The 18522-nt window shown below is 38.6% G+C and overlaps 1 protein-coding gene across 4 annotated transcripts in view; it reads right to left on the bottom strand.

Annotated features, from left to right (window-relative positions):
* Positions 1–8019: 8019 nt before the first annotated feature.
* rnf111 (ring finger protein 111) overlaps positions 8020–18522 on the bottom strand; it is a 30656-nt gene continuing 20153 nt past the window's right edge. For 3 of the 4 annotated variants that reach the window (XM_031314209.2, XM_031314210.2, XM_031314211.2), the window contains 9 exons: positions 17360–17612; positions 15435–15798; positions 15204–15329; positions 14940–15057; positions 13552–13632; positions 12938–13033; positions 12585–12671; positions 12037–12140; positions 8020–9543 (listed from right to left, as the gene is read on the bottom strand). In XM_031314209.2, the coding sequence (XP_031170069.1) occupies positions 9426–9543; positions 12037–12140; positions 12585–12671; positions 12938–13033; positions 13552–13632; positions 14940–15057; positions 15204–15329; positions 15435–15798; positions 17360–17612 (1347 nt within the window). In that variant the 3' untranslated portion in view covers positions 8020–9425. The remainder of the gene's footprint in view (positions 9544–12036; positions 12141–12584; positions 12672–12937; positions 13034–13551; positions 13633–14939; positions 15058–15203; positions 15330–15434; positions 15799–17359; positions 17613–18522) is intronic. The other variant, XM_031314212.2, reaches the window with a different exon arrangement.

Below are 18522 nucleotides of genomic sequence, written 5' to 3'. Positions count from 1 at the left end.
ATTATTACGATTTTTGGTTACTTTTTTGAGTTACTCATTTTTACCAGCAGGTCTGCGGTCAGGCCGAGAGGCCGATTTTTTTAAATTTCAAAAACTGTCAGAAAACACCCACATTCTGTTGCATTTCCTATCTACATGTATGCAATGCATGAACAAGGGTAAAAAACGCTGAAAAGAATTATTACGATTTTTGGTTACTTTTTTGAGTTACTCATTTTTCCCAGCAGGTCTGCGGTCAGGGCGAGAGGCCGAATTTTTGAAAATTTCAAAAACTGTCAAAAAACACCTACATTCTGTTGCATTTCCCATCTACATGTATGCAATGCATAAACAAGGGTAAAAAACGTTGAAAAGAATTATAACGATTTTTGGGTACATTTTTGAGTTACTGATTTTTCCCAACAGATCAGGGCTCATTTTTCATTTTTCCCAGCAGGTCCGCGGTCAGGGCGAGAGGACGATTTTTTAAAATTTCAAAAATTGTCCAAAAACACCCACATTCTGTTGCATTTCCTATCTACATGTATGCAATGCATGAACAAGGGTAAAAAACGCTGAAAAGAATTATTACGATTTTTGGTTACTTTTTTGAGTTACTCATTTTTACCAGCAGATCCGAGGTCAGGCCGAGAGGGCGTTTTTTTGAGAATTTAAAAAATTCTCAAAAAATACCCACATTCTGTTGCATTTCCTATCTAGATGTATGCAATGCATGAACAAGGGTAAAAAACGCTGAAAAGAATTATTACGATTTTTGGTTACTTTTTTGAGTTACTCATTTTTACCAGCAGGTCTGCGGTCAGGCCGAGAGGCCGATTTTTTTAAATTTCAAAAACTGTCAGAAAACACCCACATTCTGTTGCATTTCCTATCTACATGTATGCAATGCATGAACAAGGGTAAGAAACGCTGAAAAGAATTATTATGATTTTTGGGTACATTTTTGCGTTACTCATTTTTCCCAGCAGATCCGCGGTCAGGGCGAGAGGCCGATTTTTAAAAATTTCAAAAGTGGTCAAAAAACACCCACATTCTGTTGCATTTCCCATCTACATGTATGCAATGCATGAACAAGGGTAAAAATCGTTGTAAAAAATTATAACGATTTTTGGTTACTTTTTTGAGTTACTCATTTTTACCAGCAGAGCCGCGGTCAGGCCGAGAGGGCGTTTTTTTGAGAATTTAAAAAATTCTCAAAAAATACCCACATTCTGTTGCATTTCCTATCTAGATGTATGCAATGCATGAACAAGGGTAAAAAACGCTGAAAAGAATTATTACGATTTTTGGTTACTTTTTTGAGTTACTAATTTTTCCCAGCAGGTCTGCGGTCAGGGCGAGAGGCCGAATTTTTGAAAATTTAAAAAAGTGTCAAAAAACACCTACATTCTGTTGCATTTCCCATCTACATGTATGCAATGCATAAACAAGGGTAAATAACGTTGAAAAGAATTATTACGATTTTTGGGTACATTTTTGAGTTACTGATTTTTCCCAACAGATCAGGGCTCATTTTTCATTTTTCCCAGCAGGTCCGCGGTCAGGGCGAGAGGACGATTTTTTAAAATTTAAAAAATTGTCCAAAAACACCCACATTCTGTTGCTTTTCCTATCTACATGTATGCAATGCATGAACAAGGGTAAAAAACGCTGAAAAGAATTATTACGATTTTTGGTTACTTTTTTGAGTTACTCATTTATCTCAGCAGGTCCGCGGTCAGGGCGAAAGGACGATTTTTTTAAATTTCAAAAATTGTCCAAAAACACCCACATTCTGTTGCATTTCCTATCTACATGAATGCAATGCATGAACAAGGGTAAAAAACGCTGAAAAGAATTATTACGATTTTTGGTTACTTTTTTGAGTTACTAATTTTTCCCAGCAGGTCCGCGGTCATGGCGAGAGGCCGAATTTTTGAAAATTTAAAAAAGTGTCAAAAAACACCTACATTCTGTTGCATTTCCCATATACATGTATGCAATGCTTGAACAAGGGTAAAAAACGCTGAAAAGAATTATTACGAGTTTTGGTTACTTTTTTGAGTTACTCATTTTTACCAGCAGGCCTGCGGTCAGGCCGAGAGGCCGATTTTTTTAAATTTCAAAAACTGTCAGAAAACACCCACATTCTGTTGCATTTCTTATCTACATGTATGCAATGCATGAACAAGGGTAAAAAACGCTGAAAAGAATTATTACGATTTTTGGTTACTTTTTTGAGTTACTCATTTTTCCCAGCAGGTCTGCGGTCAGGGCGAGAGGCCGAATTTTTGAAAATTTAAAAAAGTGTCAAAGAACACCTACATTCTGTTGCATTTCCCATCTACATGTATGCAATGCATGAACAAGGGTAAAAAACGTTGAAAAAAATTACTACGATTTTTGGTTACTTTTTTGAGTTACTCATTTTTCCCAGCAGATCCGCGGTCAGGGCGAAAGGCCGATTTTTTAAAATTTCAAAAACTGTCAAAAAACACTCACATTATGTTGCATTTCCTATCTAAATGTATGCAATGCATGAACAATGGAGAAAATGTTGATAAAAAATATATATACATTTCTTGTTACTTTGTTGAGTTACTCAATTTTCCCAGCAGATCAGGGCTCATTTGTCATTTTTCCCAGCAGGTCCGCGGTCAGGGCGAGAGGCCTACTTTGTAAAATTTCAAAAACTGTCAAAAAACACCCAAATTCTGTTGCATTTCCTATCTACATGTATGCAATGCATGAACAAGGGTAAAAAACGCTGAAAAGAATTATTACGATTTTTGGTTACTTTTTTTATTTACTCATTTTTCCCAACAGATCGCGGTCAGGGCGAGAGGCCGATTTTTTAAAATTTCAAAAATTGTAAAAAAACACCCACATTCTGTTGCATTTCACATCTACATGTATGCAATGCATGAACAAGGGTAAAAAACGTTGAAAAGAATTATTACGATTTTTTGTTACTTTTTTGAGTTACTCATTTTTACCAGCAGGTCCGCGGTCAGGCCGAGAGGCCGATTTTTTTAAATTTCAAAAACTGTCAAAAAACACCCACATTCTGTTGCATTTCCTATCTACATGTATGCAATGCATGAACAAGGGTAAAAAACATTGAAAAGAATTATTACGATTTTTGTTTACTTTTTTTAGTTACTCATTTTTCCCAGCAGATCCGAGATCCGAGTGGCCGATTTTTTAAAATTTCAAAAACTTTCAAAAAACACCCACATTCTGTTGCATTTCACATCTACATGTATGCAATGCATGAACAAGGGTAAAAAACGTTGAAAAGAATTACTACGATTTTTGGTTACTTTTTTGAGTTACTCATTTTTCCCAGCATCACGGCGAGAGGCCTATTTTTTAAAATTTCAAAAACTGTCAAAAAACCCCCACATTCTGTTGCATGTCCCATCTACATGTATGCAATGCATGAACAATGGTAAAAAACGTTGAAACGAATTATTACAATTTTTGTTTAGTTTTTTGAGTTACTCATTTTTACCAGCAGATCCGCGGTCACGGCGAAAGGCCGATTTTTTTTAAATTTCAAAAATTGTCAAAAAACACCCACATTATGTTGTATTTCACATGTATGCAATGCATGAACAAGGGTAAAAAATGCTGAAAAGAATTATTACGATTTTTGGTTACTTTTTTGAGTTACTCATTTATCTCAGCAGGTCCGCGGTCAGGGCGAGAGGCCAATTTTTAAAAATTTCAAAAATTGTCAAAAAACACCCACATTCTGTTGCATTTCCCATCTACATGTATGCAATGCATGAACAAGGGTAAAAAACATTGAAAAGAATTATAACGATTTTTGGTTACTTTTTTGAGTTACTCATTTTTACCAGCAGATCCGCGATCAGGGCGAGAGGCAGATTTTTTGAAAATTAAAAAAATTGTCAAAAAACACCCACATTCTGTTGCATGACCTGCTGCTAGGATGTGAAATGCAACAGAATGTTGGTGTTTTTTGACAGTTTTTGAAATTTAAAAAAATCGCCCTCTCGCCCTGACCTGCTGGGAAAAATGAGTAACTCAAAAAAGTAACAAAAAAATGTATATACATTTTTTTCAACGTTTTTTACCCTTGTTCATGCATTGCATATGTGTAGTTGTGAAATGAAACAGAATGTGGATGTTTATGACAGTTTTTTTTATTTTTTAAATCGGCCTCTCGCCAAGACCTGCGGGGAAAAATGAGTAACTAAAATGAGTAAAAAAAAAATAATTTTACTGTTTTTTTCAATGTTTTTTACCCTAGTACTAATTTAACCATTGCTAACCATTACTAAATGAAACTTAATTTGGGTGTTTTTTGAAAGTTTTTGAAATTTTAAAAAATCTGCCTCTCGCCCTGACCTGCTGGGAAAAATGAGTAACTCAAAAAAGTAACAAAAAATGTATATACATTTTTTTCAGCGTTTTTTACCTTTGTTCATGCATTGCATATGTGTAGATGTGAAATGCAACAGAATGTGGGTGTTTTTTGACAGTTTTTGAAATTTAAAAAAATCGGCCTCTCGCCCTGACCCGTGGACTTGCTGGGAAAAATTAGTAACTCAAAAAAGTTAAATAAAATTGTACTAATTGTTTTCAACATTTTTACCCTAGTGCTAATTTAACCATTGATAACCATTGCTAAATGCAACAGAATGTGGGTGTTTTTTGACAGTTTTTGAAATTTTCAAAAATCGGCCTCTTGCCCTGACCTGCTGGGAAAAATGAGTAATTCAGAAAAGTAAAAAAAAATCATGCTAATTGTATAATTGAATATTGGGCCAAATCCTGGCCGAAGCCGAATCCAAAGCCGAAGCCGAATCCTGGCACCGATTCCATATTTCGTCCCAATATTTGGCTGAATCCAAAGCCGAATCCTGGATCCGGTGCCAGGATTCGGCTTCGTTTTTGGCCGAATATTGCGCCGAATCTCTTATTCCCTCTGTCATTAGTCAGTGGATAACTTTGCATCTCAGTAGGCTTTGTCAGTTTCTTTAGCAGAAGCCCTCCACACCCTCCTCAGCTGCAGTCTCATCTGAGGGATCAGCCTGAATATTGATTCACTCTTTAGTTTTATCCCAAAGATACTTCAATCACAAGCTATCAGGGCCCTGCCTTTAGATGCTCAAAATATTAGTAAAACACCTTGGAATCCTGAGATGTGGTTGCTTGCTTGACTTTTAACTTGATTGGTTAATAGACTAGGAAGTACTTTACTCTCCTGACCTCCCTCTCACCCCTCTCTCTTTGTGTGAGTGAGGATGGTGTTGGATTCATACTTGCTCTCCCTCTGCTCTCTTCTTCACAGTGACTATATCATAGAGGAGAAGATTGCTGTTTTACAGAAGAAAGAAAATGAGGGGTTTGGCTTTGTCCTCCGGGGAGCCAAAGGTGAGACACACACACACACACACACACACACACACACACACACACACATCCGGCTGAACCTAATCCTGGATTCGGTGCCAGGATTCGGCATCGGATTCAGCTGAATATTGGGCTTTTTGACGGGGTTCGGTTTCTGCCGAACCGTAGAATTTTTTTTTGCATATGAAGCATCCGAAAGAATACGCATTGTGCATGAAGGAATCTACAGACAGCAGCCAAAATGCAGCAATTTCAGGTACGACAAAGGATGGACAGTCACAGCTAAAAACTTGTGTTAACCAGACAGTGCCTCTCCCAGGCTGCAGCCGTTCTCTCGGCAAATGAGTCTCCCTACAGTCGGAGCGGAGCGACGGAACGGCCGGCTGCTGCTCGTTAGCTTTCTAATTTCACCCACCCAATATGCCTACATCATACGGTTAGCGAAAATTTCCAAACAAAATTGTCACTCATCTGGCAATAGCGATGTGCTTTCCTACGATGTTAAAAGAGTGTGTGAATTCAACATTAAGTTGTTACATTTAACTATTTTAGAGGCTGTGGACGTTGTTTACTTCATTAATGTGTTTACTGTGTTATATACGGTGGTCCTGAAGTGCAAATCACAACAGCAATAAGAAAAACGCAACAACAAATCATAAAACACAACGGCAAATAGGAAAACAAAACGGCAAATATGAAAACACTTCAACAAATCATAAAACACAACGGCAAATAGGAAAACACGACAACAAATAGGAAAACAAAACGGCAAATAGGAAAACACGACAGCAAATAGGAAAACACGACAGCAAATAGGAAAAAAAAACGGCAAATAGGAAAACACGACAGCAAATAGGAAAACACGAGAGCAAATAGGAAAACACGACAGCAAATAGGAAAACACGACAGCAAATAGGAAAACAAAACGGCAAATAGGAAAACACGACAGCAAATAGGAAAACAAAATGGTAAATAGGAAAACACGACAGCAAATAGGAAAACACGACAGCAAATAGGAAAACAAAACGGCAAATAGGAAAACATGACAGCAAATAGGAAAACACGACAGCAAATAGGAAACACGACAGCAAATAGGAAAACAAAACGGCAAATAGGAAAAAAACGAGAGCAAATAGGAAAACACGACAGCAAATAGGAAAACACGACAGCAAATAGGAAAACAAAACGGCAAATAGGAAAACACGACAGCAAATAGGAAAACACGACAGCAAATAGGAAAACACGACAACAAACATGAAAACACTTCAACAAATCACAAAACACAACAGCATTAACTTCTACCAGAAAAGGTAGGGCCTATCTAGCAGAGGACGGACCCTCCTGATTGGACAGACACACTGTCCGTCCGTTTTGTTTTCCTATTTGCTGTCGTGTTTTCCTATTTGCTGTCGTGTTTTCATTTTTGCCGTTGTGTTTTATGATTTGTTGTTGCGTTTTTCTAATTGCTGTTGTGATTTGCACTTCAGGGCCACCGTAGTTATATCTATAATTAAGAATCCAGATTTTCGGGGTTCGGCCGAATCCACTGGTTAAGATTCTGCCGAATCCGAAACCGAATACCGAATCCTACTCCCATCCTCAGTCTATTAAAATAAACAAAAGGTCAATAGGGGCACCATTTAAAAAAAATCTAAAGCATGTTATTAATTAATTTAATAATCATTTTAATGTACTCATTTGGTTGACATTTTTATTGTTTATGGGGAAAACAGAAAATTCATTTTTAGACTAAATTTGAGAATTTGTGAGAAGGGTGACATGTTGTGGTTTCCAACATGTGGGGCATGACATCCACAAGGGGCTACAAGATAAATCTAAGGGGTTGCATGATGATTACCACAAGAGAGCAGGAGAAAAACATTTCTAATACAGTTATGCTTTTCCTCTAATCTTTGCTTTTTCTAGTAAATCACTGAATGTTTTTTTCTTCAGGACTCCAAATAACACAAGGAATGAAAATTGGTTGAACTGGGAACAACTGGCAGACGATGGAAACCTGTGCTGAAAAGGATTGACCGTGGTGATAAAAACTTGCACTGAACTCAAAGAGGAATCCTGTATATTTGGATAGTTTTTGTGCATTAGTGCCAACATATGAAATTTGGCTGCCAAATCAATAATCTTTTCAACCAAAGTAAAATAAATATAAATTGGAACTGAAATTGTGTCGTTAACTCTTAAAGTCACTTTGTAACACACCTTATAATGCTCGCCTAGCTGCTAGCGTGGAACGCCACACTCTGCAACTGACTGGCTTGTTGTCCTTACCTAGGTACTGCGCATGTTCAACTCCCAACAAAGATGTAACAGAAGTGAGATGCCTCACTCTGTAGCTAAAACAGAGAGCTCAACACACAGGGTGAAAAGAGGAGCTGCAGCAATGTGCAGTACAACAAAAATATGGTGTTTTTTGAAAATGAAACCATGTAAACCTATTCTGATATAACCTCTAAATACAATTATGAACCTCAAAATGAGCATAGCACTTTAAAGATTACACTATCTTTAAACTCGATATTTGGTAATTGACATACATGATCTTTTAAGACATACGTTCCATGAAATGTTTCATCAAGAACCCAACATTTACTCAAACATCTGGTTTTCAAAAAGGACACCAAGGAAAGGACTCAATTAAGAGTTATCCAAGTTTATTAATATTTTTTAAAACTAATATAAATCCCACAGAATATGATCCTGGTGCCTTTAAGTCAATGAATGCATGGATACCTGCTTTAAGTACTGCATTTCAACACTCCATTCAAAATATTTTTTGATTTTATTTTCCTCTTTAAATATTCATCAGAGTGGAAATACATGGCCTTAGTGCACTGTCATATTCACTACTATTCTCCTACCTTTTTCTCTCTTGTGCAAGTCTATGCGAGTGAGTTAGTCAACAGTATTAGCGTTTTTCTTTCTGCAGCAGCCAAAATGGACACTGCTGCTCAACTACAGAGAGACAAAAGGGAGGGTGGATAAAATGGTTTGAAGTGTGAGAACAAACAGTAAATATTGAGCTGTGTATTTCCCTCTGAACACACACACACGGGAAGTTAAACGCCACTGCCGGTATCAAATTGACAAAATGATCCCAGGTTTTAGGCTCACGTGAAATTTCTTACACACATGTAGACCTGAGATCATCTTACAGAAACCAGGTTAACCATCACAGGCCCATCTGCAGGGAAGAACCCCAAACAAAATGAAGAAAAGATTCACAGCAGGTCCCAACAATCGTTCAGTTTAGAAAGAACAGTCAAGAGAGGGATGTGACATTCTTTTTCTTGTTCTCTAAAATACATCAGATGATGGTGCTAATGGTGTTTTTAGTCAAATGAAGGTGCTGGAGGGAGGTGTAATCGTAGCAAAGCATGTGCATATTCTGGGAGGTGAGGTGAACATTGGAGTTTATTTCCACTCTAGAAATACTGGGTGTGCACTAATACAGCAGCTGATCTGTTAACATATTTCCCTAGTTAGGAATGTCTTGATTTACTTAAAAAACATATTTCACTAACAATCCACATGTTCTAAACAAACTAATCAATACAATGATTGGTAAAATGAATCCTGCAATGTTTGTTTTTTTTTTTTTAAAACTGGAGGGTGACATTCTAGTAAAGCAAGGCATTAGGTTTACAGAAATGCATCTTTACTAGAGCAGCTATCCTCACCTGCGAGTTGTTAGGCTGTGTTAAGCCCACATTATATGTGCAAAGAAATGCATTGCAAGGAAACATGCAGAGAAACAAAACAAAAAATGACACTTGAGGAAACAATCAAAAGCTACATAAAAGCTTTATAAATACAATAAAATCTTAAACCCTTAATGGAGAATTCTAGCCGTTGTAGTAATGTGCGATAGCTGGCACTCTAGGCTCAATGCTTTTTTGTCAGGTGTTTTTTTATTTTCTCAAAGTAGAGCTGCGCAGGTAATTCATGCCATCTTTGGTTGACTGCAGTACTGAAGAGAAAATTAATATGATCTCAAAATAAATTTTCAACAAAAGGGGTTGTTTAAAAAAAAAAAAACAGCATCAACTCTCAGCAGACAGCTGCGCCTCAATGTCCACTCTGCAGATGGGGCACTTCTTATTGGTGAGGAGCCACTGATCCACACACAGCTGATGGAAGAGGTGCATACATGGTAGGCGCCTAGTGGGGAAACACAGAGGCAAAGATTCAAACCAACAATAAATGGTGGGCAGTGGTGGCCTAAAGGTTAAAGAAGAAGCGAGCTTGTGACCGGGAGATCGCCGGTTCAATCCCCAGACCGACAGAATAAAATCTGGGTGGGGAAAGAGCAGCGCTTGTCCCTCCCTCATTACCACCACTGAGGTGCCCTTGAGCAAGGCGCTTAACCCCAACTGCTCCTGTGACCAGCAGATCAGACTGTGGTTGTACTGGGCAACTTCCAGGTATGAATGTGTAACTGTGTGAATGTGACAGGTCGTCGTTGCAAATGAGGATTTGTTCTCAATCGACATACCTGGATAAATAAAGGTTAAATAAAAAATTAAATAATTGACCCTACCAACAAGTATTGTCTATGTAGAGAGATGAGCCAGAGACTGATATAGCCTCGTCATGTGTGCTGTAAAGCTCCATTGTCCAGAAACTATTAAAAAACCACACCAGTGAGCCCCAACATTACACTGGGTGACATGTTCCTTCATTATCATGATGATGGGCACTGTGGTTTATTTTGATCAATCTCTGTCCTTCTGCTGTAAATACTCACTACAGCACCAAATCCATGGCTGAAAACAATCCCCAATAAAATACACTATTTCCTCTTTTTTTTTTTTTTAAGCAACATTTGTTACACACCTATAACAAAAAAAATATATATTTGTGACCCAATTTTTTTTAAGATTTTCATCTTTATTTTAAGTTCATTAAAATTTATTGTAGGTATATAGATTTATTTTTTATTTGGAGTGGTACTTGAGAAGATTTGGAAAAGTTTCATGCCTTCATAACCTTAAAGGAATCCATTAAATTCACTTTACGTTATGATCGGGATGATTGATTGACATGATTTTGGATGCTAAGGTGAAAAAAGAGGGGACCTATTTACTAGGGGTGTGCAAAAAAAATCGATTCACATTTGTATCGCGATTCAAGGTCTACCGATTCAAAATCGATTTTTTTTTCTTCGTTTTGTAATGGCGTGTATACTACTGTCCTGAAATGAGTTTAGCTTGCCATTCCCATAGATGCCGCTGTGTTAAATTCACACTGACGCCTGGGCACTCTTGTTATAATCAAAAGAAGAACGAGTGCAGCAGAAGTAGTTTAGTCGGCGCAAACAATGGCAAACCTCACAGAAAGAATTATTCAACCTGCTCCATCCTCATTGAAGGCGAGAGTTTGGACACATTTCGGCTTTTATAACCTCAAGAGGAAGATGGAACTTGATAGGAATCATGCTATATGCAGGCTTTGCGAAGCGAAAGTTAAGTATTTTGGAAACACCACAAACTTGAGAACTCACATGGTACGCCATCACCCAGAGATTAACATTAAAGACGTGGACGAACAACAACCTAAAGTACCTAACATACCAGTCAACCAACTCTTTCAATGCTCTAAACTCCCACCGAACTCTGAACAAAAATCTCTTTTTATTTAACGGTTTTATTTTATACTTGAATTAAATGTATTTGAAAGCTGGCCAAAGCTTGGCACTTTGCAGTTTTTAGTTGCAAAAGTTTTTATTTTTATATGAAGACATATAAAGTAATATCAAACTACATTTAATTTGTTGTGTTTCTTTTAAATTGTATGTCTACTGCAATCACATAGGAAAAGTAACTACATTTACATACTGTGAATCGATTTTTTTTTTTTTTTTTCTTTTTTTTAAAATTGAAAATCGATTTTGAATCGAATCTTGAGCCTGAAAATCAATATCGAATCCAGCTAAATTATTTTTCACTGCTTATTTATGATTTGGTTTGTGTTTACTAACCCTGATCTAGATTGGTTGTGGCTCCCTCCGCTGGGATTGATGGGCTAGTTGCAGATGATTTACTCCACGTAGTTTATAACTATTGTTTATAATTGCCTGTGCACACGCTGAGAAGGGGCGCTGCCTGAAACGTCCGTTATGTGGCAATAAATTCTATCAAATTGGAGTGCTGTCCTAGTAGCTTTATTTATGATTATTCACTTTTAGGATCCAGCACCCAGCCTTCAAAGCTTTCTAAGTATCTATGTGAGTTGAGCGCATCCTGTCCTATTTTTTTATAGGTGGTTGTAAATAATTTAGCAAAAGCCTCAATTTTTTTTAAACTTCGTTTTTTGTTTAAAAAAAGAAAAATAATTATTCTGAATTATAATAATTTCCTTTTATACCAACAGAGGGCAGAAAAATCCTTTTAAAAAAACCTGAGTGAGTGCCAAAAAACAGTTCCATTAGGGCTGGTAATTTTAAGGCACTCTGGGGTTTTCTGTTGATTACTATACCTTTGGGTTTAACATAATATAGAGAGAGAGCGATAGAGAGCGAGAGCGAGCGAGCAAGAGGCAAAATGGAACAACTACACCTGCCATCCCACTTGTCACACCCCTGAAAGCATAATTGAACACACTCAAAACTGTAAGCAACAAACGGCACAAACACCCAGGAGGGGAGCTATTTACCTGACGTCCTCCCCCTCCTCCAGTATTGACAGACAGATGGTGCATTTTTCTTCTGTGTCTTCATCTGCCCCCTCATCTTCATCTTGCTTACCATGCAGCTTTCTCTGTTTGTGAGAAACATTTGGAAACATGATTTTTTATATGCAGCATCGAAATAGGAAACGGTAGCTGCCTCATTACATAATATCCTATTAATCCACTCTTTGTGTAACACATTAAACTGCTCAACTTAAACACTTTGGTAACATTACAAGTACATATTACGTTTGTTTAAAACCTTATTATTGCCTATAAAGAGGTAACAATATTTAGAACAAACATTTCAACAGAAAACATTAAAAATTCCTTTGGGGACAGAGAGAATGGTCATTTTGTCCTGAAAACAGAAAAAAACATTCTATCTGTTGTCTCTATGCTAAACAAATAAAAATTATCCAAATCAAAGTTATTCTAGAGCCGAATTCCCTGGCCCCCAAGACTAATACTAATATCTACTGTACATGTGAGCAGAGACATGTTTCCAAATTGATTCGTTCATTATTTCTCACCGATTCTGGGGTTGCGTGCATATTTTTCCCAATAGATGCCCAAGCTTCAGGGGTTAACTGTTGGTCAATGTCTCTCTCCAACACCTTCTGTATTGGGTGGCAGGGTGTTAGATTGCTTGTTTAGATACATTTAGAAACTTCTAAGGAAACTTTTCCTTATCAATGTCTTCACAGCTGCAATCTAAAACACACTACAGTACTTGGCTAAACATCAGATGTTTGAAATGAGCACAAAAGACCACTGTGCACTCTGTCCCAGAATAAACTGTAACAGACATGCACAACTATTTACAGTATCTGCAAAAATCAATAAACAATATACACATAACTAATAATAGCTCATAAGTCCTCACCTTTTTGTACTTGTGTGGGTAAGTGCACCTCTCTATGGTTCCCTGAGAGGCTCCTCGGTTCACAGTCCCCAATCTTTCCTCTAAATGCAGCAGGTCCTGAGTGGATGCAGTATAAACAACCCTCTATGAGAATCAACATGTGGATCAAACCACCAACATTATGATCAATAGCCGATCTGCTCTACCAAATGGGTGACAGCTGCCTCGAGTTAAACAAGACATTAAACTGAGCAAACTTTATCCACTGATGAAGGTTGTGAGATGTGGTTGAACACTCTGGAAAAAAGCTAGTAAGTGGACCTTGAGTTAGGGCTGTCCAATTAATCGAATTTTGATCGTGATTTTGATTTTGGCTCCTCACGATCACAAAACAATGTAATGTTTGCACATTACATTTTGCCAGTAAACTCTTATTTTGTCTAGTGTTCTGAATTCTATATTCTTCTATAATTCTATACTGTTATAATGTGTCCTCATTATAACAGCATGAAAATAGTGATGGCAGTGATTAATTAAACGGTAATTAATTTACTCTTTCAGTGCTTGAGTTGTGTCGGGACTGACAAAAACTAATTTAGCAACTGTAAAATAATAAAAAAAAAAAAAGTCCTCACCTCATAGGTTCTTCCAAAGCCAGTCATTCTAGATGAGATGTACCGAATGTGCGGGTAGGTCACTTCAGATATGCCAGTGTGCTGTGGAGGGACAGAAGAAAACATTTTGTTTAACTTTGGGAAACATTTTATTTTAATAATCTCAGCATGTCTGTTTCATAAACAAATGCACTTCTGTGAGTGAGAAAGGGAGGGAGCTCCCCGGAAGAAGAGAAGTAGAAGCCTTGCCCAGACAGGCTCCAAGACACCTTATCTTCAGCCTTCTGCTAAGAAGTAAAGTAGAAGCAAATTAATACAATACGGTTTCTGTCTTTTATTTGATATCTAGTGTGAGCTTGAATGTTGCACATTTTGAATCCGTCGGGAGCGTAGTTAGCACGCATTAGTAAGGAGGGCTAACTTGACCTGTTTACGATATTAAGCGAACATTTTTCTCACCCTGAACATCCCGCCGAACCCTGTTAGAATATCTGGCAGTTATATAAAGCGTAACTTGATAGTCTATTTGGGGGAGAAAAGGATTGAGTATTCGTGAGTAACTGCCAAATCTGATTTGACTGACAAAAGTCTGAGTCGGGTACAGCCTTAGAATCAAAACAGTAAAGTTGATGGTTGGACAGCTTAACAAGCTGAAACTCACTATAAAGCTCCGTAAAGCTGAGAGGAGCTGCAGATTGGAATGTTTTGTAGGTTCATCATTATGAACGACTCTTTTCGCATATAGAAATATAGATCATCATCATATTAACTATACATTGTGTAAGCTGTAAGTGGCAATGGCAGTTCTAAAATGAAACTTGTGTTTTAACAAGATAATCTATTTTAAAAGCAAATTAGAGGGGCCCTTTGAATGTGTTCACGTGGCAAATATGTAATGATGAAGGTCATGGATGTATACAAATTAAAACTAATGAACTCTGCCTAGACTTATCACAAATTCACTTGCATATCCTTTGGTTCTACTTCTCTACCCCCTAATTCTGAGCATGCATGCTGTGATGAACTGTGGATATGCTCAAAGCATTTGCAAAACAGCATCCTGACTTTATGTGCACTTGCATCGATGCTACAGAGGAGAACTGATTGTAGAAGACGACTAATGTTTGGATGTTTGAGGGTGACCAAGAAAAAAAGCAATAACATCAGGAAACTGTCGACTACATTTGCGCAGGATCTGTGTCAAGGCTTGTGGATTTGTTGAGTTTGCACATGAAATGCCTGATGAGATATTATTAATTGCTAATACATTATTCATGTGGTACACTAAACCATCCTTGAAATAACTGATGTTATAAATAAGGGGCCAACACCATTAATCACACTTCATTTTAAAGTGATTCTTTCCCATTTATGCTAATGTATGCATGTGTGCCGAGAGGTTCTCTCACCATGAAGGGGATGGGGAAGTGGTGCAGTCTGGGGGGAGGATGGTAGTGGGGCAGGTGGGAGTGCAGGTGCCCTGAAGGGTACGGTGCCACAGTCACTCCAGCCTCAATGCCAAGCTCCCTGTTGATAAACACATAAGAAGTAAACTGTCATCATTACATCAACACTTTCTCTAGATCTTAATCTGAACATAACAACAAGGAACCTTAGCGTCGCATTCAGCTGAAACCAGCAATCTGCCAAACCTCAATGCCTCTGATACTGACCATGCTGTTCTCTGCTCAGGCTGGCGAGGGTGGGAAGACATAGTTTGTGGCACATGGATGTGGTGTCCATGGCCGTAGTTGGGGTGCATTCTGTGGGGGTGTGGAGGTGGACGCTCATGCGCTCGTCTGCACGGAAAGGAGAATTCAGGTTCACGGCTGGAGTTGTATCTTTTATGCTAATATGAATACTCATGATGAGGAAAACACCAGCTGGGTGATGGAGGTACTCACGTCGGGTGCTGCATCATTCTGCGCCTCTGGACCTCCATCCTCTGCAGCATCTCGTGTTGATGGAGCCTCTGCACCGACGCCCCCAGCGCCGGCATATGGTGCGGCAGGGACTGGTGATCCGTAGGCAGGTGCTGGGCCAGTGGGGCACTTGAACCAGAGAGGTGGTGGGTAGACAGAGGAGGGGGAGGGGCAGGGGGCACAGCGTGGCCTGAGGGGTGAGACGGCAGTGGCGGATGAAAGGTGACAGTGTGGGGAATGACATAATCGCCTTGTGGAGGGGGCTGAGGTGTAAGTTGGGGGTTCCCATGGGAATGAGGACAGGCAGAGGAGGGCTGATGATGCAGTGAGCGTGCTAGAGAGCCATCTAGGTTTGAGGAAAGAGAAAAGGAAAAAAATTACGCAAAACATCTTTAAATTCTAAAGGATGCTCTATGTTTTTGTTATTGTTAACAAAAGACCAAACCCAACAATGTGTGAGACTCTCTCAATATTTTTCCAGCCTGTCTGTGGAACTCAGCCCCAAGTCTATTCATTCTTACTGAAGGAAGGCGTAGATAAAAAAAAAAAAAAATGGCCACACATATTTACTTTCATTTTTAAAAAGGCATTAGTGAGCATTTACAGCAGCAGGAAGGTGCATTGTAGTACCCAAGTTCAATGTAATAAAGAAACATGTCAGCTAGTACAATAATTTAGTAATTTCTGGATTCTGGATACTTCCTCTTCTTGTCTTGTGTTAAGTGTGATGTTTTTTTCTTGGACAACAATGGAGCTCTACAGCACAGAGGATTAAGCTACATTAGGCTTTGGCTACACAGGAAATACTTGCTAATAGGATCAATTTGTTTTTTGGTGTTGCTAATTTTGTTGCATTTGTTATCATTAATATAGAAGGTCACCAGACAGATCCTTGTTTACTTATTTACAAAAACTACAGCGTTCTACATGTGTACTTTATGCCAGCAGACAAACATCTCGGCTCATCATGTTAAAGATGATGCCTTTGTAGCACTTAATTAATGTTGTTGTTGTTGATGACACAAACCTTCTCTGTTCTCTGGCAAAGACAAAACGATCTGAGTTCACTACTGTGAGTCATCCACTTTAGAAATATTCATGTATTCTTTTGTTTGTAGCTCTTCTTGGTGCAGACTACTTGTCCAAGCAGCAGTACAATGAGGAGGAGAGGCAGGCAAGAGAGAGGTGAACGTATGCACCAGCAGCAACTAACTCTCTTACTACATCCCCTCCAGAGAACCTGGTCACACCGCTTTACTCTCCATACTGAGCTAGTCTGAGTAGAATGAGAAATTAACTACTTCTGCTTGCTGGTACAGTTCCCACAGCACTTGGCACATTAACCACCAGGCTCTGTTAATTACTATTAGCATTAGGTTTTAGAAGTGCAGCTGTCTGCCAATTTTCACAAGTACTACGGCACTGCAAATGAGTGAATTTTTTTTAAATGCAGTAGCTGACACTTGAAAGTCCAACTGAAATGAAATTGCATTGTATTTGTTTGCTACATCATACATACAGTATATGCTCTTTAAATGACTTTTCCTTTGTTCTCCTTTGAGAGAAAAATCAGAAACCAAAACGGATAAATTTGTATTTTATATTTTTTGATTTCATTCAACGGAATACCGTCCAGCGTCTGTCTTGTAAGTGAAGGAGACCTTATTTCGATGCAGGCAATCAAATCTTGGTAAAGCAGTAATGTCAGTGTTTTATCTAGCTGTCACACAACACAAGAGCCACACATTTTAAAACAGAAAACAATACATTTAATCAACACGTTGACATTATCTTTTACTACAAAAAGGGATGACTAAATGTGATTTCAGTTGGACTTTAAAATTCTGATTTGAAAAACTAGTGGTGAATGTCAGGTTTCCTGTACTGCATTAACGTGGTATACTCACAGGAGGGGTGCATATAATGTCTGCAGGGCTGGGGTTGTGTTTGTGGCTGTGGCTGAGCCACCATGGAGGAGCTGAACGAGTCCACCACAGCTGGCTGGCTGGGCCCAGGGGTGGCCTGGGAAACGTAAGCAGGAGGCCGTGAGGTGGAGCCTGGGCAGCACGGGTCAAAGGCTGAGGTGCTGCCATGGAAACTAGCCCCATTGTTTCCTCCGCTCCGAACACTGCTGTTGCTCAGGTCCACTGGCAGAGTTTGCTGTGGAAGGAAGGCGGAGATGTTATAAAAAGAAGAGGGACACATTTCTACTGTGGAATGCTAAATGAGTCATGCACAAGTCATACACAATTCAAGCCATACAGTATACCATGTACAATGAAATTGTCTTTTCACTGTTGCATTTCTCTTTCTGAGTCAAAAAATATATAGGAGGGACCTTTGTCTATTCTGTTTCCCTCAGTCTCAAGCTAAATGCTCTTTCAAGATACAGCATGCATCATCATTAGTGGAGAATGCTGGACCATGACCTTCACTAACTGAGGGGGTGGAGGGGAGGATGATGCATAGTGAAGCTTTGACAAAGTAAAGGAGGACGTTAGCACAGTATGAAATCATGGCTGCAAGACCATTTAAAACACTTTAAAACTTAAAATGTGATCCTCTCACCTCATTTATACAGTTTTCATACTTGAAGTGAGATACAAGGCATTAATTCAATTACTACTCGTCCTAGATTCATTTTGTTGTGCTTTCAACACTACTTCTTGATCTTAATATTTGCCTCAAAACCAAAATGAGTTCATACATGTATTTAAGACATTTATATTTACAGAGAGGAATATTCTTTCTCAGGAACAACCCGGTTCAAGCTCACAGTTACACACATTCACACCTGGAAGCTGCCCAGTACAGCACACAGTCGGATCTGAGCCGCTCCACTGGAGCAGTTGGGGGTTAAGGTCCTTGATTTTACTTTCCTCACCAATATTTTTCCCGACAGTCCACAGATTGGACCAGCAACCTTCCAGTCACAAGCCTACACTATACTAAACTTAAAGTTTACATTTAATTAATCTGGTGGCCAAGGATACCACAGTGAAGTAGACAGCACAAACAGCAATAATTAAAAAAGCTATTGTATAACAACAGTATGTTGTTGTTGTTGTTG

Source organism: Sander lucioperca, chromosome 3 (assembly GCF_008315115.2).
Source record: "Sander lucioperca isolate FBNREF2018 chromosome 3, SLUC_FBN_1.2, whole genome shotgun sequence".
Taxonomy (NCBI): Eukaryota; Metazoa; Chordata; class Actinopteri; order Perciformes; family Percidae; genus Sander; species Sander lucioperca.
Note: the sequence above shows the minus strand (reverse complement) of the source record. Positions and strands in the feature narration are given on the sequence as shown.